The sequence below is a fragment of the Osmia lignaria genome, chromosome 15 (genome assembly GCF_051020975.1).
Source record: "Osmia lignaria lignaria isolate PbOS001 chromosome 15, iyOsmLign1, whole genome shotgun sequence".
Classification (NCBI taxonomy): domain Eukaryota; kingdom Metazoa; phylum Arthropoda; class Insecta; order Hymenoptera; family Megachilidae; genus Osmia; species Osmia lignaria.
The window spans coordinates 5,848,288-5,874,954 of NC_135046.1; the positions used below are offsets into that span (position 1 = coordinate 5,848,288).

The window sequence follows — 26,667 nt, forward strand, 5'->3', positions numbered from 1 at the left end:
TACAGATATGGAACAGAATACAACAATAAAACTGTAACAAGATACTAATAACACTTACAATATTCCAGATACACTGTAACATAGATGCAATCAAACGAAGAATAAATCAGGAAGGATAAATTGTTCAATTAATCATCTAATTTCATAGTAACAGCAAAATACTTGTTATTCTATGAACCGTGCCCTTTGAAAGTGTAAAAAATCCGTTCTCTGGAAGTGGATTCGTTTCCAGGCCAACGTACTGTTGGCTTAGATTGATCGAAGCGAAGAAAGCGATTTATGTAGTCAAGAATCATGTAGATCGTGGTGGAATAAAAAGAAAAGGAAACGTCGACGATCGTTTAATAGCGAGCTCGATCAAAACGATCTGACGGTGTACACGCGTGAAATTTTGATTCGTGAGTAACCTGTTAGCGGCCGATTCTCGTTTCACAAGACGCATAGCCGAACTTTCCAGCTGAGATCGCTATTGATAACGCGAGAGAAATCGTCCCTCTTACCACATACGACAAGTAGACAATTAATAACCAATAAGCCGGCCCAATGTCGAAATCGACAGATCCTAGATTACGAATATACGACTAGGAAAGAAAACGCCAACATTTTTCGCTCGAGACTTTCATGGTGTGATTAGCGATTTAAGTAGAGAAATATAAAGAAAAAGCATCTAGAAGTGATCGATGCTAATTTAGGTAATATTGATTTGAGTAATATATTACGCATATCTAATTAACTTTTAATTATCATTATATCTGTTTATATGGGATATTAAGAATAACAAGATTTAATAAAATATAAATATAAACTCAATTATAACTATTGATTTCCAGCTGTATAGGTCAATAGTTTCCTTTTGTTTCAAAAAATAAAAATTACACGAAGAAGAAATACTAAAGTAATATGAATTTTATGACATTTTGTGAAATATTTCTGAACCACAGATTCGACGTTGCTTAAATACTTCTTCGGCTCCTCGAATATAATTAAGCATTCCTCCAATTCTTTGCTAAATATTTTACTGTAATCGAATTTTGAGCAAAGTATAATTTCAATTTTAAATATTACATACAGAAATACTAGATTTTATATTAACTTAATCACTCTTCCCTTGACTTTTTTGCGATTGCAAAATTTAATTGTGCTCTGAGTGATAACAATTTCATAAGAATTCATATAATTTTTTGATATTAATTTTCGTGGTGTCCTACAGACACAAGTGTAATATTTAGCACTGAAAGGGTTAAACGGAAATTTGAACGTTGAAATTTGACGATTAGAATTTTAAATAAAATTAATGCTGAAAATGATGTTTCATAGAAAAACACACCTCGACTTCGATAACCGTGGTCATGTCGACATGGGGCGCGTAACAGAGCGCCAGCTTGTCTGCTGTCGGCGCTTCCGTGCGCGGCGGAAACATCCCTAGGATCTCCAGTTTGTCGGTTCCAGTTCGAAAGTTGTCTTGTTCACGCTACTATTCGCGTTTCAACCACTTACCGCGCACTTATTTCCTCCTGCACATCACACAAACACGACCCGTTGTCATTCGTACACCACTTCCTGCCGAATTTTAATCGTTTCTTCCAATAAACGCACTTTCACACTTTCACACTTAATTTAAAAAACAAAAAAAAACTGCAAATTATAACCCGTCTGTCTAACCAAACGATAATAGAAATTCTGCTACACGTATTTCAATGATCATGACGATTAAAAGATGTTCATACATGATTATCAAGTATCGTCAAGCACGTATAATCCGAGAAAATGAAATAGCAAGGATAGAGATCGTAAAGAGTCATTTTGCTCGACATAATTGAAAAAGATGGGGTTGATTTTACAAAGAATTTAGCAAACGCCCGGTGTGTCGGACAAGCCAGCCTCCGAGAAGCTGTTGCCCGTCGCTCGCGCAACCAGCGAGTGTACTCGCGCCGATCCGAGCATAGTCACCGTTCGAGGACTATCTGTCGCGAAGGAGCATCGACGCATCGATGACGAGCGGCCGTCTGTTCGATGTCGCGAGGGTAGCGATAGAAACGAGGATAATTCGCAAGAGTCGGCCGACTCGTGGGTGCCGGTGCGCAAAAGGAGAACAGCTGATCGGCTGATTGAGCGATGTGTTGCGGCCGATCGACTGAACGACAGGAACGACGTCGAGGCGTACGAAAGTATAGGCGTACAAGCCGTATGCCAGCGGCGCGACGAGAACGAAATGGGAGGTGGTACGGTGTGCTCTTACCGAGAGCTACTACTACTACTATTTACTACTACCACTGGTGGCCATCACCACCACCACCATCGACGATACAGGCGTCGTCGTCGGCAGCTGCACCACCACCGCTACCACCACCACCACCTTAAGAATTTCGCCCTACCATCCGGAGCGAAGCGGTGGATAGGAGAACGGAGAGCTCTCGTTTGTGCACGCGTTCGGATGACGACCGAAATTTCGCCCGAGGATACGCGCCACCACGTGCGACTACTCCTAGAACTGCCCCACCAGTCGATCGAGAACGGCCGCGATTCACGAGGGGACGTCCTACGATCGAGCGAATGGCAAAGATACCCCGTGAACTCGCGCGACGCGAGGCCTCCCGATCCTTCGCGATCGCGCACCACCGAGTGTACAAATTGTCAAAAAATTAATAAAAATTTGCATCTAGAAAATATTTTTCATTATGAAATAATAATGTGAGATAGTAAAAATATGTATATGATTTATCCAATTTATGTTTTAAGGGGTGAAAATGAGTTTACCTACACGTAGTTGACTTGTAAACTGTTTGACACATTACATTTTCTTCTTATTTTAACTATTTGTTATCTTGAATGATTTCTTCGTTTAATCGCGGATCACCTTCCATCAATCGTGTATGAACTTAATAATTCAATCTTCCTTAATTAGTTTGATATCCAAAGATATAAATCACCTTTCTTATACACACTAATATGTGTTCCAAATCATATTTTGTATATATCAATATACATTAAAGTACAAACGAAGAACGTTGTATTGAAGATAATGGAAACTGTTTAAAGATGAAAAATAAAGTCGTTCACTAACAGGATGTTTCTTATTGTGGAAACATTCATCTCGTAAGAGATGAAACAGCCAAAGAAGCTGTAAGTTACACAAGGTAATCAAGCAGTAACGGAACATGAAATCACCTTTTTTTGCTATTAAAACCACTAGGAAACGATGAAGATAAAAGTGATTGGTTTCATACAAGCAACTTAGTGAAAAGGTAGTCTTTCCCTTTTTAGATCAATCAAGATATAGATACTTATTTTTATAAACATACTAATAAGTAATATAACAACTTCAACATTGTTTAATATCTTCATATTGGGTAATTAAATAAATTAAGCGATTACAGAAATTTTCGTTTTCTATATTAAGTTTAAGTACTTTCTAACATTATATTTGTACTGTAATTATATTACATTTGTTAAGGAAAAAACTTGCGCAAAGATTGGAAGTTTAATAACACATACGTAAAAAACAATTACTTTACCGTAAAGTAAAATTAACACACTAGTAATAAATATTTAATTAGTCCCATAAAATCGTAGACGATTGTAACATAATCGCAGAGGAAATGAAACAGTGTCATCATATCTGTTATGTACAATATTCAGTTAATAAAAATATGTTAAAGTAACAGCTAATATAACTAGAAAGTAAAGCTTCAAATATTTCTGTACGATTAATTAGAAGATGAGTTATGGGCAATAAGTTTCGGATAATTAGCACCTGTCTCGGGACCAAATGTATGCTGATGTATGTCCTAATTATAATATTCAGGGGAGTTAATTTTTTTCCCGTTAATGAGTTACCTGAAAATCTACTTGATTTCAGATTATTATAACTTATTCGTATTTTTTTCATATGTTTATAATTGAGCATTTCGAAATGAAATTATTATAAGTATTAGAAATATTTGACATTTGAAAAACTGGCCTAAAAACACTAAAAGTACAACAGAAAAATCCTCTGGTTATTATCAAGAGTTATTATCAACAGTTTTCTGGTTTCTTTTTTATTTTATAACCTTTTGAATAAATTAAACCTATAGTACCTACTAGTCATTGGCCACTCCCATGAAAATCAATGCATTAATCTCATTCCTCTAATAGAAAATTAAACCTATTTATTTTCACGATTACACTTAAATCTTAATTAGAAGTTAATCGATCAAATGATGGTCAGCTGGCGATAAATTCATAATATTTATCGTCGCTCTGTGGGATAAGATTAAATCTCGGCACCTGATAACAGCCTTCCAGCTTCGTTATCAGGTTCGGTTGGGGAACGTATTAATTAAACACGGCTAAGAATTAATCCCGAACGTTTTGTGCTCGCTTTTCCGTCAATGTTGTTCATTCATTGACGCCGGGAGCATTAATTTACAAGGGGGAAAACGGCCGGTGAGGCAACGTTACAGGTCGTCGACTCGCGAGTACGGTAATTTATGCCGGTGTAAATTCTGCAGCGTAATTACGCCACGGAGAACCATTCACGATCGCACGGGCAGCAGTCGTCGGTGTGAAAAGACGCGCGACACTGGAATACGCCTCGAACGAACGAGGACAAGGGCTTAATCACGTCTCCGATCGTGTAGATCTTAATTAAATATCAACGAACCGATGCTACGCAGGATTAACGAGTACTTCGCTCTGCGAGACTGTTTTGTTGGCTGTGATACATTATCTGTAGAAACATTTGTTATCTCTTAACATGTTGAATGCCATAAGAATCACTGATGACGATCGCCATAAATTTAATATAATGGAATAATTAAGAAAAAGAAAATTTAAGAAAATTCTGAGTACAACGGCATCGATATTGTAATTAATTTTATAAGGTGACAAGTGGAAAATTGAACTTTTTAATCCTTTGAGGACGGAGCATTTTTAAATTAAACAGTGTATTATTAATTTAAAGTAAAATAAGTAATAATTCCATCCTTCAAAGCATATATGTATTATAAATCTGTACTGTCTACACATACAGTTGTGTTTTGAATTAAGAATATAGATAATGCAACAGGTATACGGAACTATAAATTACTGTGACAATTATTTTTGGACATACATATGCGTCGATCGGCCGCAAAGGGTTAAGGACGGATAATAATTTACGAATAGAAAGTTTAATTAATATTCAGATGCATTTTCTAAGAGTGACAATAAACCATTTATCAAAAAGCTGGTGTAATTTTGTGCTCTGCATCAAATATGTGACAAAAAATAAAAATTTGACTCCACTTTATCTTTCGATTACCTATTAAATCAACGACAATCATTTCAACTTTCCAATAAGTGATTGATCGTGCCATTCTTTTCAAAATTTTTCTACGAAGTGAAACAAGATGAAAGGAGAGTGAGGAGGTGATTCGCTGAATAGTGAAATGAAATAATGTGGATTCGAAGAAGCCGTAGGCTATAACCACGCACCGTGTTGTCATCGGATGCAACAAGAATTTACTGGGACACCGCGAACTAGTCTGTTCAAGCCAGGTTTCTATCCGCCGATATTTTTCAGTTTCATTTCAACGGTCGTCCATCAGTGTAAAGCTGTGGTCTGCGGTCGAGAGATCGGTAAACCGACAGGAATCGTAAAGTCTGTCCGTCGACGGGGAATTAACGCGGCCGCAAAGCGCGGACGATCGCTCGATCGCGTTTAACGCGATCAACGGATCTTGTTGCGGACTTACGATACGTCAATGGAAACTGGCATAGCCTGAAGCTTTGATTGATTAATTGATTTGAACGTCTACTTTCTTCTTTTTTTTTTTTTATTTTTTATTTTCGAATATTGAATTTTCAATTGATTAATCATTTACAATTATAAGTATCATTCTTGCAGGGAAATGGTAGTTCAAAGAATTTTGGTAAAAAGTGGATGACACTTTTTAAAATTATTTCGTTATATTACTATGCTTTTTTATCCATCCAATTTCGATGTATCAATTCATCAAACGACGAACATCTGTTTCTACTGCAGATTAGAAAGTGATTTAACGCCGCGTATCCTTAAAAAACAACGAGAGCCGGTCGTTTCGAGTTTAGAAAGTTGTCAAATTCATAGAGATTGCCTGTCAAAATTACGCACCTTGCAATATCTACTTGAATCCTCGAGTAATTCCACGAAAGTTAACGTACCTCTTCTAAGCTTCTTGTTTCGCGTGCTACTTATTAACGGGTCAAGCCGTAATTCGTTTCGATTGAAGATTACATTCCACGATGAAGAGCTCCTCCTTCAAAATTATTTAATGATTCTTCGTCGATACTTTTTTTTTCTTTTTTTTTCACAAATGAATCAAATCTTGCTGATAAATCCAGCCGTTCGCAAATCAATTCATAACTGTACCTGTATTGACCCACGATAGAATGCTAATCCCTCTTGTAAATACTCTTTCTCCGTTATTTATTGCACTTTTAATGTACGCGTAGTAAAATGAAGTACGTAGGCGAACAAGGAGCCGTCGAAGATAAAAAGCACACTTTTTTTGACTGGCTGCCAGGTATGTGTGTTATGGGAAGAAGTAGCGTGAGAGTAAACTACCGATAAAGGAATAGCCGAGATGGTAATCATCGGTAATCTTCAGTCCGTTACTTACGTAAAAGCAGTAATTGCCACTGTTACGCCGTGGATTAGTTCGAAATGGTTACAGCTGGTTTGATGAAAGAACGTGTTATTTAGCTGTTCATTCAGGAACGATGTTTGATGATTCGCATGGTTTCATCGCTGGCAAATAAATTGTTCCGTGTTACCCTCCCGTTTACTGTGAACTTTCCATTTAATTTTCTTATTTTCACCGAGGAATTATGAGGTATATCCTTTGCTATTAGAGAATAATTCTTATTAATATTTCATAGGTGATAAAGTATTTTTAATTAAAATATTTTATCGTTCCTTAGGCTTTGATGAGCGAATAATTACAACTGATATTACTATGGAATCATTAATGATGCTTATAAAATTATATTAATTTCCAACAGCTGTATGTTAATTAACATCCATTTTCTATTTCATCCAAATTAAAAATATAGATATATTTGAATAAATATGATTTCTCAGGGAAATTATACTGCAGTAATGATAGGATAATTGTAATTTTATGAGTGATGGATTATACCAATGGAAATTTTTCTCAAATATTTTTTTGGAGGAGGAAAAAGTTTTTGTATAATTATTGCAAGGTATTGCCAGAAGATTGTATAGATTTCTAATTCAAAATGTTGCTCGTTTGAAGAATTTAGTTTTACAATAATTTCAATATAAATATCAGAAGGTACCATGATACTTGGCCGTTCCGACAAGAAATAAGAATAAAGGGAAGACAGAATGTTACCTAACCGAGGTCGCGAATTAAAAAATTCCCGATAGAGGGTAGCGACCGAGGGCCGATCGACGATTACAATCGACAACTACGAGGATACAAGCCGATGTTCGGCTATGAAAGGCACGTACGAGTCGAACGAAGAGAAGAGAAGCCGAAGAAAGAGGTCTGGATGAAAATGGTGGGAGAGGGAAGTCGCTAAACGACATTCCAAGCGGACCATCCAGCGCCACCCAACGGTAACCAACGCATGACGCCCTTATCTTACTTCGTGTTACCGCACCTTTCCTTACGTTAACTTACGTTACCTTAACGGATCGGTCGCGGTCAAGGAGAACAACGATTTCGGTCATTTAACACGTTCGGTGCCGCACGAAATTTCGGCTTCATAGTTCATTTAAAATTAAATGGAAAAACTATCGTAGTCTTATTATAGAAAAATTCCGATCATATGATATTTATTACAAATTAGGCTTTTAGGATTTTGCGTAATTTGATTGAAGAAAATTAATTAACGCGCGAAATTTTTGTTACGAAGTTGTATTAATTTGGAATTTCAATTCTCTGGGTCAATTGTGATTAAAATTTCTTCGTTCAATGTTGCATGGAAAGTGGCACTAACATTCGTGGGAAGAGGGTCAATCGTCGAAGTTGAAATTATAGTTCTTCACTGACTGTATATACAAGCCGTGGTTGGGCTAGACTTTTTGTTAGATAGACGATGATTTGTAGATATGCTACTCGTTCCGAATTGCTTTCCAGTTATTCTATCGAACGTTTATTGCTTCCTCTTCTTCTTCTTCTTTTCAACGATAACTGTATTACGTATGAGAAAATTGATAGGAAGAGTAATGACTTACTGCAACCGCAAGATTAGTTTTCGCGATATCTTTGTTAATCAATTTTATCGTCTGCAAAATACTTTCAACTTTTCATCGCGTTACTTATCCGCTTTGCAGCTTTTAACACATCCTATTTTAACGTCAAGGAAGTGCACGAAAGTTGAAACTGTTTTGCAACTTTACATTGCTTCCCTCTTTTTAACATACTTTAACGTACTTCCCTCTGTTTACACGCTCGTCTATTAGTAAGTACTTAACCCATTTGAGTATATTGCATACTAATTTCTTCCTAGTCCCAAGAAAATTTTGCAAAAAAAATTGCATTTTCTGTTAAATACATGAAATAATAATGGAAACTTAATACCTCTTATTAAATAAAATAATTTAGAATAAATATTTACGTGTGATTAGAGAAACCTCTTCCCTTAAAGTGCTATTTTCCCTATGGATCATTACTATACACATGTTCATCATAAAATGAATAAGTTAATTCCTACCAATATGAACGATCCCAGAATCACCTTGAACCTTCCGTGATTCCTAAACCAGGAATTCAATCCCTCCCAACTCACGGATAGCCTGACACAAGCGTACACCGCTTGTCCTCAGCCATTAATATCAACGATCAATCACCGTAACGCAGGGATCACCGGCAACCTGCTGCCGAACCGGCAATCTCGGCCACATATTTCCTCGCGGTTGCCGAAACACCGCCGCGATGACCGCGTTTCGCGTCGAGGCGATATGTTCGCAGAACTCGCGAAAGCGGTCCGCGCGTGTGGTTGGATCCTCGTCGATCCTCTAATTACGAGCCTCCTCGAAGATAAACGATTTCCTCGATCGCCGCTCGCTAATGGCTCTCTGCTTCGGCAAATACGAGCGACGATGAGAAACGGGCGAGGCGAGAGGGCCGCCAACAATGATCGTTCGACAACAATGATGTTCACCGTTAATTTGAGTGGACGAGTGAATCGACCGTTTATCGTTCCGCGCCGGTGTGAAGGCCGTGGACAGAGGGGAACGCAGGCGTGTGTACACGACACGTAACCTCGCACACGGCCGGCTGGCAAAAGGCGAGAGTCCGGTCCAGAGGGTTCAAGCTAACGGGATCCGCAGGCAATCGTAAGAGGCGGTTGTGTGAACACCGCGTTTCGCACACCCGCGCGAAACCTATACGGATACACGTGTGCACGTGCAGGGGAAAAAGTCTTTACGGGCCTGGGACGTGTCCGCGACCAGCATTACGCTGATGTAAAATACAACCGACTCCTCTGGACCCGACCACGCACCGTTTCGACGACCGCGTCGCCTAGTGACTGCTGGTGATTTCAACGCTCGGTTCAGCAGGTGCCTTTCGACGCGCTCGTTGCTCCGCCGAATTTCAGAGGTAGCATAATCATTCGTAACGAAAGGATTGTACCTTTTTATTGCGATGGTTTCAATTTTATCATAAGAATGTAGTATTATGACTTTAAAGGAATTTTAAGTAAACGATTTTAATAAAGGAATTGTTATATTTTATTATGGTGATTTCAATTTTACCATAAGAATATAGTATTATGACTTCAATGCTATTATTTATTCAATTTTCAAAACAATTTTAAGGTAACTTTTTTTATGATTTTGTCATTTTCTTTGAATATTTTGGAACGAAAGTTTGAACAATTGAGTTAAGGATGTCAGAATCATCTATAAATATAATTATATACTTGTCTGTAGAAATTTAACGGTAGTGTCCTATTTCGATGAAAAATCATGGTGCGCATTGACATCGAAAAGAAGGAATAATAAAGCAACGTTATTGCCGGTATATAATTAATGCCCGTTATGACGGTCATAAAACGTTAATTATCGCGTCTACTCGCGAGCAATCGAAGAGGCTCCATTTGTATTGCGTTACAAGATGTCCGATTGATAAATTCGAAACTAAAGCCTAGTCACACTTGCCGTTTAACATCCTAACACCGAGCTGATCCAAAGCGTTCCGTTGCGCAATAGATCAATGATACATACACGTTCGCGCGTGCTCGCACCGTGAAAACGTTCCAGCTGACATTTTCTCTGACTAATGGCCGATTGGATGTTTAACAATAACAAACGGATATGTACTTATCTCTTGAACACCCTTTAAGACGGTACATCATTTCGATTTATGGAGAACATATTCATTATGATCAGTCGCGATGAAAATCATTGGAATTTTCGTGGGAGTTGAGGAGCTATTGACAATGCAATCTTTTTAGAAAATGGCCCTCTCTCTTTTACAATACCGTTAGAATATTAGTAATCCATTGCTATATTTATAATAATTATTTTTCCACCCTTCGGCAATAAAATTAAGTTAATTATAAAGTAAAATATACCAAAGGATGACCATTTTATAAATTAAAATTATTTATTTTACGACGAACAGTTGAGCTTCCGTAACTGTTGGTCAACGCCCGGCTGACAGATCATTTCTGTTCATTAAAATGCAGCTATACCGGATTATAATCCGACGCCGAAAGGCAACGTTTATGCGCATAATAATTATTAAACGAGACTTGATAAAATATACGTGGTCGAGTTGCAGCCGCCAGTCGAACGGTGCAATTTATTCCACGTTCAATGACAAACCTGTGTCTGCAAACAGGACCGATTTATTCCAACAATTCCCTCTTTACAATTTCGATTAGTTACAGATTAGGAAGTGCTTGTCAGGGCACATATGTTTCATCTCGATCACGGTGACGTCTCGAAAGCATTGATTTCCTCTGTCGATCGGTCATGTGGTAAATGCCTAACGGTGTTCGCTTTCAGTAACAATCAATTCCAACAACTTTTACGAATTTCGTTTTCCCGGTAACGAGCCTAACCTGCACGCGTTTCCTACTTATCACAATTGTAAAACAGTTTCTTGCTAATCGAAATTTATGTTATTTCTAACGCTAGAAACGTTCCAGTTAAGAAATATTGCAATTTTCTATTTCGAATCGTAACAAACTTATTGTAAAATAAATAATTCCTACTCGTATATTATGTCTATGTAATTCTTTTAATGTAAAAATTTGCGCAAAGGGAATTCGCATAATTGACAATACAGAGTGGCAATATAACGAAAATATACGGAAAATTTATATTAAAGAAAAAATTATATATTATTATATTATAAATTCGTGAATACGGAAAATTCTACTGTGTTCTTTAATTTGTCACCTCGAGTTAGCGATCCCCCAACTGTTAGTATCACTGTGTCTAAACACCTTGTGCAACTGGTAGCACGCGTGCATATATGTTGAACGCATCTAACGTTCAATGCAGTCGCGACGGTGGTGCATAATGCGACCAGCATCAATTAGGTCGTGTTATGCTAATGTAGTCCGCGTGTACAGTTTGCAATACGAGAACAGGAGGAGCAATCATCTCGGGAACCGGGGATCGAACCCTTGTAGGCGGTCGACAACTACAACCCACTGTGGACATGGGTTAAACGCGAACGGCAGGTGCAATGCGATAGGTGAATTTGTTGGACGGAAGAATGAGAAAAGGGATTGCAATAACTATTATTATAATTTGAAAATAATCTTATTAGGCTACTAATGCACTAATGAATTTTCAAACGACAAATCAAGGGCTCTGCACAATAACACTGTTACTTTTCAACAAATTAGAAGATGACATGTTGATTCAAGAAACATTGTATCAACAGAACAAAAAGGTAATCTAAAGCTTTACAGTTGTTTGTATTAACTGGATTCACGAACTATCGCCATCAGAATCGACGCGTGAAGACCATTCACCATCGTCACGGTGAATATCGGATGGGAACGGGACAAGCGAAAGTTCATGGCTGTTATAACACTTTTTCCTACGATCGTGATAACGCGACTATCATTGCAAAATGCCAATAAAAATCGTTAATGAAGAATACCTTTTCATCGTACTAACTGATCATTGATTAAAAAGTTTCCAGCGATCGATTAATGAACGATGATGTTGTTCAATACACTTATCGATATTTATGAATTTCATACGAACTCTACCAATTAATCACATTCCCGGGGCTTTTGTAATTCTAGATTAGAATTATGATCGCGATTAATTGAATAAAAGGATGGTTATTAACTCATGAGATTATTAATCATTTTAGCTTTCGAAGAAATCTGTGCTATTCTTCAATGTTCTTACACTCACATTTATTGGAGATAGTATCAATTTCAGTTTAATCCAATCAACTTTACATTAATCTACTGTTGCTAATGAAAAAGAAAAGGTTTAATCAAAAAGTGATAAATTGCATTAAGAAATAATCAATTTTTAATTCGTATTCTGATTATAACGCGATGATAATGATTATAATCTGTGTCTATATCTAATTATAATGAAGAGGGGAAATCCCCCAAGGGAGATTTATCGATCGCCGATCGATAAATCGCAGTAGTAGAGGCGACGATGCCCGCAACAAGTCCGACAGCAATCGGGCGCCCGTACGGGCAACTTGTTGAGCATCCCCACTCTACACTTATTCTTATCCAGAGAAAGCCTACGTTGCACCCAACTGTACATCCCCATCATAAAAATAGTCGCGTGACAAACGAATCCCTAACTTGTATCAATAAGTCAGCCGGTCCAGCCGCTTGCAGCCGATAGAAAAATCTGCTGACCAATAAATACGGTCAACATATCGCCGTATGATTTGTTGATCGCATTATACGACACAACACGGCGCGTGCGTGCTGTTCGATCGTGTATTAACGCCTTTTATCCTTGTTTTATTCCCTCTTGTTCGACGATTCCGGTGGAACCAGGAGGGCTGCGTGACCGCAATGATAAAGAACGCGTTAATAATTTTTCCTCACGTGTCGAATCGTCGAACGATCTTTGTTTTACATTTTCAAGCTGGCACGCAGAGGTAGATTCGTAGAGAATCATTGCATGCATCGTACTTTATTACGACTTCCTGCGAGACTATGTCACGCGATGCCATTAGCACAGATGAATCGTTCGCTCTAATTGAATAATTTACTCTACGCTCCTCTAACTTAGTTACCTTCGTTGTTCGGTCATTCTATGTCGAGCTTTAGATGGAATAAAATGGAGTGGATGTAATTTTCTATATTTTTATATTAATTTTTAATTTTATTCTAATTTTCAATTAAATCGGTTTAGTATTTGAGGTTTAGAATTTGACCAACACCCTTCCCGATTAATGGAAATTCATAAAAGTCCATCGATTTACAATACTTCCGCCTATATGACCGCAAAATCAAATCGATCGATCGATCTCGCGGTCCAAGCCAAATCCGCCTACTTGAACCGGTAACAGGTAACACGCCCTGCCGTGTGGCGGCGATATTTAAACGTCCACGCGTGTCCGATTATGCACGTATAGCTGGTGAAACGTGTGAATGTGCACGTGGACCGAATCGACAGGACGGATAGAACTCATGTTTAAATACATATGGTGAAACGTAGGCAGGTACTTACTCGGCGCGTAACATGCCGGCGGGTATAGGTCGACATGCGCAGGTGCCTTCAGGCTGTTCCGAGCATTAAATTCTCTCGTACGACATCGACGGAAGGTGACGGAGAAGCTTTCAGGAAGAAGCTTCCGGGCTTTTGCACAGTTAATGGACAACAATCACTTTCGACAAGATTTTTATGAGATCTAGTTAGTTCTAATTGGATCTTGAAAATTTAGCTTCTCCTAATTCAAGTTTGAGAATTGAGTAAATGATGATTTGATGAATTTTTTTTTAGTAATTTACACGTAGCAAATCAAATCCTGGAAATTTATATTTTACTAATTGAAATTAGAAAATTAATTAAATGGTAACTTGCTGAAGAATATTATTAGTATACACTCCTCGGTGAAATTAAAAAATTATTTAATTTTGGGATAACTATATAAAAGTGGAGACTTCATATTTTAAAATGGCCTTAGATGGATTATTGTAAATCTTTCATTTTATTACAGATCAGGTAGCTCTTCACAGCATAGAAACGAATAGTCATAGCCGTTATTTTGCTTCCATCATGGTAACAATTCATTTTTATAGCGCTTAATGTCGTTTACAAAGTCTATCACGTCAACGGGCAAGTTGCGTTATTCACTTGTAAGCTCCTCACCTTGAAGTGTAAAATGTCCAGGAAAAGATACACTATTGCGTCAATACCTATGCTCGTAAAAACACCTGTTAGTACGTTATCATGTGAAAACTGGCAAAATTAACGCTTCGTTATTTTGTCAACTTTATACCGCAATCATATTATTTCAACCTTATTATTTTCACTTGGTTCATAATTATTTCGATGGTTATCTTTCTCATTAGCGCACAATTTGTCATCTTCTATAATTTCGAAGAAATTCATACTCGTTCCGTATAATACCATCAAATCTCAAAATTGGTAATAATTTAATCATAATTGATACCTTCCACTTAGTACCTCACGAAATGGATACAATATAATGGCTGCTTAGAATTTTGATCTTTTCCTTCATTTTTCCTTTCAATTATTGAATTATACTAAATACAGGCGTGGGTTAGTGGTGGCCTCCATAAAATTTAATGTATTATATAAAAGAATTTGCATATTATGAAAAATATAGGATTTTTTGTTTTTTAATTTTTTTTCGTCCAGTCGAAATAATTCAAGAACGAAAGGATTAATATGCTGACCAATCAAAAGCTAAAAACAACACAATCATCGTGCATAACTACAAAATCATCCGAGAAACTTACATAAACTTCCACGAAAAGCCGAACAACAAGGATCTCTGATAGAGAGCCGCGTTATAAAATACCTTGGGCCTTGTCGATTTACCTACACGTCGAGACGCACCTCCGTCGGATCATACGATTCATATTTCATATTTTCTCGCGTGAATCTATGAGTCATATTTGAGCGTACACATCTCCCGGGTAGAGGCAGCTGGATCAAAGTAGGACGGCTAAAGGTTAACGGTTGTATCCGCGTGTATAGAAGAAGCCCGACCGTCGACACACGAATTGCAAAGCGGCCTGAAACAATAGCCGGTATTCAAGGCTAATCGAAATAATCGGGCCCAAAGCGAGATGAACCTTCGACGCGGGTACAATGGCTAATAATAAGCTGAAAGGTGAAATCATGGTAGGTTGTCGTTAGAAAGCCGAGACAAGATGCACACTCGGTTGCCAATTGTTTCGTGTAAAATGTTTTAGAATAGGGGAAGTTCTAGAGTTTTTAAAGAGATTGCTAATCTTTTAAATGGGTGGTTAATTTTTTAAAGGAGTGGCTGAGTTTTAAAGAGTTGGCGAATTTGTTATAGAGGTGGTTAATTTTTCAAAGGGGTGGCTGACTTTTTAAAAGAGCGGCTAATTTTTTAAAGAGCGCCAACCATGACGAAGTCCAATATTCCAATAAATAATAGTATTAATATTGATTTTTCGTTAAGTAAAAATTTCTATACTAAAATGAATCCTAAATGAATTCATCGGATAAAGAGACAAGTAATTAAAAGTGGATGGGGTAGGTGTCTTCAACTTATGTTACCATTTTGGTCATTATTGCCCTAAGGTTCCTGGACACGTTTCTTCCAGAGCATCTTCTGAATTGACTTGGGTTAATAGAACCTATTTCGTTTAAAACTGAAAGTCACTTTTTTCGAACTCGTTCCCTCGTTACTTGAAGATCGAATTCTAGTAAACGACTGATTATGCTTTGGTTCCTTTCGTACAGTTTGCATACTTATTATTCGGACGCGTTGTCGGCTACTCTTCGACTCTTTGACGGCTTGACTGAGAGGTAATTTGGAACCAGGAAACTTAGTAATTACTATGTAAATTGACTTCAGATTACTATGGTCATAATGTATGCGTCTTATTCCGTGCTCGTTACCCTTGCTACCACATGAGCCGACGCGTCCACCAAATTGTTTCCAACGCTGCTTTTCTCAAATTATCGGATAAGACATTTTTGCGAGTATGTGGAGTATTTTGAAATTATGTGATCAAATAGTAATCGTATGCTTTATGAATTATAAAAATACACAAATAAAATATGAATGGAGAACCAAGAAAGCATAGATTATAATTAAATTTCCATTTCAAATTACCAGTCGTCATTGATAATGTAATACTTGATCAAAAATAATGTGTAGTACAATGAAAATAATTACGCAAAGCTTTCATTAATATTTAAATAGCTGATCACAGCATACAATACATTAAAATGAAATTCGTGTTTTAGTGCATAGTCGACTTCAATAAACAACCATAATAAACCGAAACACATAATTTGGAATAATTCATGATTTTAAAAAGCATAAATTCTTTAGTGTACATTTTCAACTTGTACTGAGTTCTATGAATAAATTGGTTATTTTATTTCCAACAACCTAATACCCTTATTTTTTTTTTCATATCACAGTGAAACAGTTACATCGTTTAAAAATTATTCTGCAATAATTGTATCTTTCTTTAGGTATAACGTTCACTGTGAAACAAGAGTTCTCGTCATAAATATCAAGTGACTGTAATTTCAACTTCTGAAATATGCATAGTGATCGCGAACAAAAGATAACAATTGCGGCTAACAGTGTCGTAAAAATTTTTTCAGTTGTCAATGTTTTTACTATCCACTGTACACTGTATCCATATTATGGGTCTTACACTCTATCACCTTTTAAACACAACTTGCCCGAGTTTTCACATTCTTCAACTCCAATCTCTCCTTTCAATCCTCTCGGAATAAAGCACGATTTTTTTTCATTGAAAATCATCTTCATGACTCGTTTGAGCGTGAAAATTTCTATTTTTATTTGCGTTAGCTCCAGTGAATCATTAGAGAGTACATACTAATTCACGTTATCTCACGCGATGTCATGAGCTCATCCAGAATTCCCAGTATGCGATAGTATAATATTTTGTACGATTTGAAATTTATTTTACGCGCGGAATTCTAACTCGCACACGACTGTATCTTTCACAGTTCCTTGAAAGCTCAATCTGAATCGGCGATCTTGATCGCGATCGTTCAATGGTCAGAACGGAACCATTCACAGTGGGCAAGAATTAAAAAGTGCTCGATCGAACCGGCAAAATACGAGGCTCGAACCTGTTTCTAATCCAACGGAACTCCGCCTCGTTCTCTCTTATCTGTTGCTGTCAGCTTCCGCTGGCAGGATAAGAAGCAGCGAATAAGCGAGTCGAGGCGAGCAACGGACTCGAGCCACCGACTAGGAGCACCAGGAACTGTGTAATAATATACAAGAGGCTGAGTAAAGCGCCTGTTACACGGATAAATTTGCCAGCCTCCTGGCCGTTTATTGAGTTCCTTCCAACTGACTACAGCCTTCCAATCTCCCATATGTTTATGCGTTTGCATAGTCCGCCAATGGAGCCAACTATAATCCAGATCTTTATTGCCCTCCGCAAAGCCCACCGCAGGACAATAACTGTACGCGAAGGAGCTTCGTTCAAAAAGTCCCAAATCTTTTCGATTAGAATTGTAAAAATTAAGGTTCTCGACTTTTGGTGCGGAGGAAGGATTTGCAGATTGTACAGTGCCTTTCTTCGGGGGGGAATCTCTTTTTGCTTTCACTTACACCTTCCAGGTGTTGCTGGATGACGATACGAGCTGGGAATTTATTCGAGGTACTCTTCAGGCGTTCCCTCGGCACACATTTAAATTCTATATCCTCGGCGAAAACGCAAAGTTAAGTGATTCCTGTTCCTATTTTCTTTTTACTCCAGTTATCTGGTCTTTTAAAGCGACGTACCTTTTTAAAAAGTACGGTATTGTAGGTTATCAAAGGTTTTCCCAATAAAGTGGAAGAAAATAAAATTATTGTCTTATAGATATTTTACTGTATAATTATTTACATTGCGGTGCATAATTATAGTATCACCCAATTTTTTAAATGATTCAGACTTCTGAGTAAAAATACTCAAAAATGACGAAAGGGACGTAATAAACAATAAATTTCAACAAAATCGTATTGATATTGTTATATATAAAACGATATAATCGAAAGATTGATTTTTAAGTATTTTTACTCAAAAGTCTGAATCATTTAAAAAAGTGTGTGATGCTATAGTTATGCACCGCACTGCATAATATTAATTACACAAACAATAATTTTCTAATTTTTCACTATGGAAATTCAAGCAGAAGGCGCGATAGTTAAAAGACAAGGTATAAATCACGTCTGGCGTCTAAGATAATGACACTCATGCAACGTGTTTGTGGGTTGGTTCAGACGTTTGATATATTGTGCGGAGGCTATTGAAGGTAGTAATTAAAATATTTGTTGAATGATAATCCGTGAATGCATACACGATTTCCGGATTATCCCGATACCTGTATTATTATAACGTAGCTTAAGTAATCACTGATTGGACTAATTGCACACTTCCGCTTATTTCTGCTACATCAGTGATTAAGTTGCTGCATAATTTTATAGGAAACGTTTTTAAAAATGGGAATACGTAAATAATCATGATATTGAAATTGAAAAATAAAAGTTTGAAATTAAAGATCTTGAAAATCTGTATTTTTCAAAAAGCATTGACGATCGTCACTATTTGAATGAATAAGAGATAACTATTTAAAATTAGTTAATTGTTGATGATATCAGTGTTTGAATGAGTAACTATTAGTTAAACATATTAATTGCTAATTGCAGTAATTGGTAAACCTGATGTCTTTCTATTTATTATCGTTGCTAGTAGTTGGTAGTTCTATTTGGTAAAAAATAGAATCTGAGATCAGAAACTATTTATATCATTAAAGGTTGAAAGATACAAATGATTTCATTTTGCAATTTTAAACCCGTTTTCTATAATTCTGTTTTATTGTATTATTTATTAGTAAAAATTGTCACGCTGATGTAACTAATCTATGTAATCTTGTCAATGAAAAAGTGATTTTATCTTTTTCCTGCTAAAATAAATTAATGAAATCTTGCTAATAATTTTCTTAAAATCTGCAATTAGCAATAAGTATTTCCCGTCGCTTTCTCGTGTACAAAAAATCATTTCATTTAAGTGTGAAGCGTAACGAACGGATTAACTAATTAGAAGATCCAATTACACGGATTAAATTTTATTAAATCGATTCAAACCCGATGGCCGAGTTTTTGCGGCCTAATTAATATTCATAAAGCAAGGAACCTGTTATCGAAAGCAAGTATTTCTTTCACAATTTTATTTGCAAAAATCGATTATTCAAAAATGTTTACCAGAATTTGATTACCAAGAAAAATTGTTTGTTAGCTTTCAAGGAAATCGATAAATAAACGTGGCTTATTTGTTTGTAAAATATTGCACGCGAATAATGGAGGATTGAGTCATTAGAAGATCCTTCATCGAGGTAGTTTACGCGAACTCCCGCAAGAAAACATACAATGAAATCGTAGATAAACGGCCGGATACGGCGACGTTAAACTATTCGCGGGAATCGCAGGCAAATTGTCTTGACCGATCGTTTTCGTCGGCGTGTAAATTGCGGCCGATTATGAAGATTACAGGTGTGGCAAATGTTTTCCCACTTAGCCTTCAATTCGTTGGAAACCAACGGATTTTTGTTTATTCTACAGCAGTATGTAATAAACGCGTGGGTGACAAAACCACTTGCTAATCCACTACATCATAGCATCCGCACGATCAGAATTGCAAATTTTTTATAACACATTTTCGAATGCTCCGCGTGACTTTTAGCTTCTGTAAAATATTTTTTTAAATTAAATTTTTTTATTTCAAACTTTTTATGTGTTTTATATTACTGTTATAATAGTAATGCTATTCACAATAATACTTTTCTATTATTTCTTATATACATTGAAACTTTAATTATTAAGGGTTAGTTTTCAAATTTTCAACCTTTCGTACCTCCAGCTTATCTATTTCTAAAAAAGAAACTTCCACAAAAAAATCTTCTGTTCCATAGTGCATTCAATAATAAAAAAATTGAGACAGATATCGGATAGACTTAACGACCATTTAAAACAATTGAACCTTTCGAATTCAGCTGCTTATCGGGTGAGATCGCGAGTTTTTGAAACGTTTCTGAATTTTACGTCTCGTAAACCGCTTCTATCGCCCACACATCCGTGTGTTTGTTCCATCTGTGACACCGATTTACATTTTATGGGTTACAATTCACTGGGGCCTTTATAGGAGTATCGTACTTATCATACGAGTTTTATTTCGTCGCATTAAAACGGATTTATTTTTGGATTTCACTTGATGTTTAGAAGTATTTTAATAAATACCGTTTCTGAAATCTCGAAAGTATCGAAATTAAACTGAGAAGTAAATTCAGGATTCAGAATGAGTTTCGTTCGAAAACGAGAAAGCTGAGCTTCGTGGTAAGTACCCGGATAGGAAGCTGTAAATTCGAAGGATCTAGCCGGGTAAGACCACGAACGTTTCTTACGTGCGCATCTACTGGAAATACGGCTAATGGAATCCTCGATGTTATTCTACGGGTCCTGGAATTGGCACTGAAGCAAGCATGTTGCACCGGGCCGCTGTGCACGTAGAATTGCAACGTCGACACATCTCAGGATTGTGTGTTAATAAATTGCCCGCAACCTTACACTGAAACCCTGACACCGGACCGATATTCACCCATTACCCTTTCCGGTGTTTCTTCCAACTTTCCACTGACTTTGCACCGAGAAACTCTCTATAGTCACAACCAGGTACTTATACCGAAACTGAAAATACCAGTCGGTTGCACCTTCAAAATCCTTATAGAAACCAAAATATCGAAATACCGGTATGACATCATACCGATATATTTATCGATAATTTTTCCGATTTTCCTATTTACAAATACTTTTAACACTTTCTTCAAACAGAAATTTTAAACTTAAGTCCAATAATTCTGTACAATGTCATCAAAGAAAAAACTCTAATATTTTGAGTTTTCATCTATTTGGGTAGTAAATATATCGGTTTCGGTGTAACTTTGTTAGCATTATACCGATATTAAAATCATTTCGATTTTAAGTCCCTGGTCGAAACATTGGTCGCCTTTTTTTCACAATACAGTAGGCGTTTGCGGAAGTCGGTATAAAACGTTACGATATCACAGAATTAAAAGATAGAGGAAAAATACGAGGGTGACACGATTGATCGATCGCGTCGGAACGACGAACAAAAATAATTTATTATCTGGATCCGAAGCGGACCGCTCGCGGTACGAACGGCCTAATTGCTACAAGAAACATCTCTGGATCGCGTTCGCGCTCGAGATAGCCGGATCAGGGTGCTCCTCCTCTCGCGTTCGGCTTCGTTCGTGCGGGAAGCGGTGTGTCCAGTCTCGAAAACGGGGACACAAGGCGCGCGTAGGCAGGATTGTTGTAAGATATCAGGCTGAGCATACGCGAGGTCACGGAACGGGTTTCAGGAAAAATCTACGCGCGATCCTGAGACGCGACCACGCGCTATCCTGTACCTGCTGGCCACCGATGGATGCCGATCTCCCTCGAACACCATTAGAGATTCCAGTAACCGCGTTTCCTGCTGATACCGCGCGAGAAAATCGCCTTTCGCCTCGTTTTGCTAGTAGGAGGTACCTACGATTTCTCTACATTCAACCTGTTATTAGAAAATTAACCCTTTCGTTGCAATCATTTCTAGAATGCGGATATTTATGCAATAATACTGCAATTGTTATTTAAATATGTAAATTTTATATTTTCTTGATATTTTATTCTATTTTATTATACCTAGAACACGGTTAGTATATTTTACATACATTTGTCCATGTGTCCATAAATGCATGGACGACTAAATTTTGATAATGCATCAGTGTCAATATTCATTTATTTTATTAGATTGTCGTTAGAAATCCAAGGCAAAATGTACACACGTTTGTAAATTGTTTCTTGTGAAACGATTTAGGATAAGGGGCACTTATAGAGTTATTAAAGAGATGGCTAATTTTTTAATATTCATGTTTAATATTCATTTTTCTTATTAATATTTCTGCATCGTGGAGAGGATTTAATAGATAAAAGCAACATTCGCGTGCGGTTTTATGACAGCAATTATAACATTGTGGTACGCACTATGATACATGCTTCATAATACCGCAGAAGAAATTTGATAACAGGTTTGAGTTTCATTTTACGGTACAACAATTATGCGTGTCTTCGTATACTGGGAGATAATTTTGTTTAATAGGATTTAAATTTTTAATTTCGCAATATTTTTATCGCAAACCTGAGGATCAATTATTCTAACTACGGTTGTTAACCGATGTTAAGTAAAGTTTCTTTTTATTAGCTTTAAAAATTTGAAAAAGATTATTTAAACGCAACGTACGATGCAACCGAATACAAAATATACGATTATATTCATGTTACTAAGAATTACGGATTATGATTCCTGATTTGGAATCGTGTCAACGAAAAAGTGCTAACTAAACACAGTAGAATTCGTGCATCTATGTTCCTAGATCTCAGAGACGAGTCTCTAACAGTTTCGTTTTATTGCGGTCCTGAATTTCAGGCACCTGATTTGTTGCCGTATGTCAAAGTTGAATACGTTCACGACAGTGAAACAGGTATAACCATACGTAGGCGGACACTTTAACCGACAGCTGCTCTTTCACTTGCCACGTGAGAATTTAGTTTCTACGCAACGTAGTTTGAGACCCGTCCGTGGAACAGGGTTATGGAGTACGCTTTAAAAGAGGATAAATGTCATTGAACGCTGGTGTATTCTCAGGTTTCGTGATATGGCATCGGACATTTGATTTTCGCGTTGTTCAGATTGCCTCTACCACGGATATAACCTGCAATTAATGTTTCTTCGATGCTGTTAAGTGTTATTCACTTCAGCTTCGATTCAATAGGATATACTTAAAACGGTGTCTTCAATTTGATTAGGGGGTTTTTCAATAGTGCCTTCAGAATATTTTTATGTTTCACGATTGTCAATCATAATCTTCTAGAATTTTAATTAAATAATAGATACTTATTATGAAAATAAGGACACGAGGATGGTAGTGTTAATTAGTCCCCAAAGATGATGCGATTTGACTCGATAGAATTATTTTTAGAAATTGAATAACTTCTTGCCCAAAGAACCTCAATAGCCCATTTAAATGATACTATTTTTCACATATAATCGTTACTTTTGATATAGTATCTATGACTGTCCCAACGAACGTCTAAAATTTTCTTTCAATTAATTCAAGATAATCATTCAAATACTTTCGTGAAATTTTTCCACTTCGAATGAACAGTTAAGTATAAACTTACGTCATCCCTATCCTCGTGAAGATCGTCGTCGGCGCTTTCTTCGAGGACGAAACCCACGTCGTTGTTGTTCCTCGTGAGTGAGGGCAGCTTCCTGGGTGTCAGTTCCTCGCCGTCCGTGTCTCTCTTACGCTTGCCGTTCCTGTGCTCGTTCAGCGTGGTCTCGTGCTCGTCCAACATGTCGGTGACCATCAGTTCCGACTCGACGCTCGTCGGGGACACGACTTCGTCCAGCGGTGACATAGTCGTCCTGTCGGCTTCACCGGCCTCCATCACCGACATGATGAGCCACTTTTGCTATACCCGGCACAGATGCTTGCTCGTTCACGATCACCAGAATTCGCGGACAGTCGAGTCTCGTCTTCGACGGGATACTCTGTGTCGTTTGCCGAAAGGTGGCAACGAAGCACCACCACTGTTCGAGTGAGTACGGATGCACGTTCATAGAGTCTTTGTTTGACGTTCAATCTCTTTCGTTATCGTTCCTCTTCAAACGATTCACTCGCAAGCTACGTCAAATAACTCCATAAACACTTCAGCCTCGTCTCGTTCCAGGAACACAAATATTTTATAGCTCTACTTCGCGAAACGATACGATAACCCACTTGTCGTCGATCACTTTTCTGTCCATCCGAGCACACCGGTTTGTTGGCATTCGCTCGCAATTACACCCGTTCGTTAAATCCAGTAATTTCGTCGTATTTTACGACCGCGACTCGCGGAACGATCCTGGTGTACTGTTAATCGCCGTCTGTGCACGCCGCTTCGTTGACATTCGATCAGAATTGCGTTCGTTAAAAGTGCCGGTTCCGTGGACCGTACGTTCGCGACGATGCCAGAAACTAAAGCACACTCGACCGGCCCGAAGACAATGGGCTGATAAATCGCCTGTCCTCGATAACGGTCCCTCTCGCCGCTAAACAGAGTCCCTCTGGAGCACATCCAATTTTCCAAACGAGCGTGACCCTCTTTTTCTTCTCGATCCCCGCTCGAGCAGCCCAACGACGTCGACGCTGCAAAGAACACCTGCTCGCGATCGTCAATGTTCATGCGAAACTTTGATCGTCTCTGATCACTCGAATCTTCGATTACTTAGAAATTTAAAGTTCAATAGATTCGTTTCGAGAAACTGTTCAATTTCTGTGGATTCAAGTATCGTATCGGGTATTCAATGAAGAAGATTCAGACCTCATCGGAGTTTATCGGGAGGATTTTTAATTGGTATTCATCGGTGAAAAAGGATCGACAACGGCAGAGTTGTTCAAGTGTTTTTCGAGGATGAACAGCTCTAAAAGCGGACGTAAAACGATCCCATGGCGTGCGCCTGTGCGGGCATTCAAGTCTCCGGCTTTCCACCGGTTCCGCTGATCGATGACGCAGGAAACCTGAATTCTTTCGCTCGGTCCCTTCACTGCGGGACTTAATAACGCGGCTTCCTTACTGTAATTAAATCCCGCCAAATTACACGGATCGATGTGATTCGCTCGGAACGACGTGGTCAGCCTGGTTTCGTCGAGTTCTGCCACCCGGACAGTCCCGTTCGACGCTCGGCAATTTACTAAAAACATCGCGACAGTTATCCATGATCGTATGTTGCAAACACCGCGATGCGATTTCAGCGCTTAATCAAATTCCATACGAGAGTTTCTTCTTTGATCAAAGTCGAACGTGGACGTTTCGAAACGACGCAAAAAACGTAGGTAGTAAGAGTCACGAAATCGTTTGTACTGTTCTTTGCCGATTGCTGTTCTCGCATTCAACTTAGTCTCGGCCCGATTTCACCATAGAATCGAATCGACTGCCACTGGTAACGAGATTGTACCGATCGACTCGGGTACACTTCCTGTCCGCTTGGCGAGTCTCGATCCTATTACACTCGTAAACCAGTGCACCGTGATTTCTATTTCAATTTCTTTACGAAATACTTTCGTTTATTACGACGATAAAAAGCTGTCGTTAGTCCTCCCACTCGTTCTTCGATATCATCGAACAGTTTCATAAAAGCTACTTCAGACGTCGTTTACTCCTCCGCGTCTAATTATGACGCACCTTTCATTCATTCATGTATTTCCATCTTCATCGGTTTTCCAGCCTTTACGAATCGCCTGGAGGAATCCGTCGTTCCTCCTCTTCGCAATAGCACCAACCACAACAACGAGCACACGCGTTTTTTTCGTCCCCACACGGAAACACTGTCAGCCGGTCCGCGGTTACGCAACGCGACCGATCAACGTCCACGTCGAAACATCCTCGGGCGAAGAGCGGCTTCGGCAGGCAGCGGAACCGGAGATCCCTCGGGCTGTGTCGACGGATGTTGACGTTCCGCCGCGAAGATCCACCGCGAAGATCCCAGTCACGTGGTCGCCGGTGTCACGTGGGTGCCGATGGTGAAGGTGTCAGGGGAGGTTGCCGTAGATCGCGAGATCGATGCAGGGGAGGATCGGTGCGGATCGGTGCGGATCGGTATGTCTCGTGGGTTTTGGAAAATAGTTAACCGGGGAAATGGTGATCGAAACACGCGTATTGGCCGAAGGTCGACGAAGACCGATCGTGTGCGACACCGCGTTGTCGCGCGCGCGCGCCTCTCGAGAATGGCCTAGAGGCGAAAAGAGGAAAGGATCTCCTCGAGTGGCGCCGCCCGCGGCAGGAGGGGGAAAATCTCTCCTCCGTGGAGAGCAAGTGTTGGGCCCGCACGATATGCCCCGCTGGACCGCCACCACTACTGCCATCCTCTCGACCACCACCACCACGGGTATCTTTGCCCACCACCACCGGCGCTACCACGGACCATGCCATCGGTATCACCATCACCCGTAGCTTCGTCCACCTTCACGGAACACCGTCGCCCGATACCAGCTGTCCTCTCTGCCGTCCCTTTCTCTTCTACACGGCTTTCCTCTCACGGCTCCTTTTCCTCTCCGCGCTGTCCACTCTTGGCTGATTCCCCTTCTCGGGTACCCGCAACTACGTCGTTCCTCTCTTCGTTCGACCATGGCTCAGACTGGACCGCTTGCCGCCTCTTTGTCTCGTCGTTGTCTCCTGTTCGAGACGCATCGATGATACCTGACCAGGAGAAACTACGATTTACCGCTCTCCTCTCGCCACATGCACGCCTATCTGGATCCTCTTTTTCTTTTCTTTCAACCCTTCCTGCACCCTTCCGTTCTTCTCGCAGCTACCATCATTCGTAACAGCGGTCCGGTCGATCAGCCTGCTGTTCGAGTAAAGACACGTCGCGTCTGACTTT

The 26,667-nt window shown here is 38.7% G+C and overlaps 1 protein-coding gene across 9 annotated transcripts in view; it reads right to left on the reverse strand.

Annotated features, from left to right (window-relative positions):
* TfAP-2 (transcription factor AP-2) overlaps positions 1 to 26,667 on the reverse strand; it is a 161,747-nt gene that overhangs the window by 41,735 nt on the left and 93,345 nt on the right. For 2 of the 9 annotated variants that reach the window (XM_034340598.2, XM_034340597.2), the window contains exon 1: positions 23,424 to 23,702. The exons of 6 other annotated variants lie outside the window; for them this stretch is intronic. In XM_034340598.2, coding sequence (XP_034196489.2) covers positions 23,424 to 23,702 — 279 coding nt within the window. Of the gene's footprint in view, positions 1 to 1,327; positions 2,250 to 23,423; positions 23,703 to 26,667 lie in introns of those variants that run through there. One more of the 9 variants, XM_034340599.2, reaches the window with a different exon arrangement.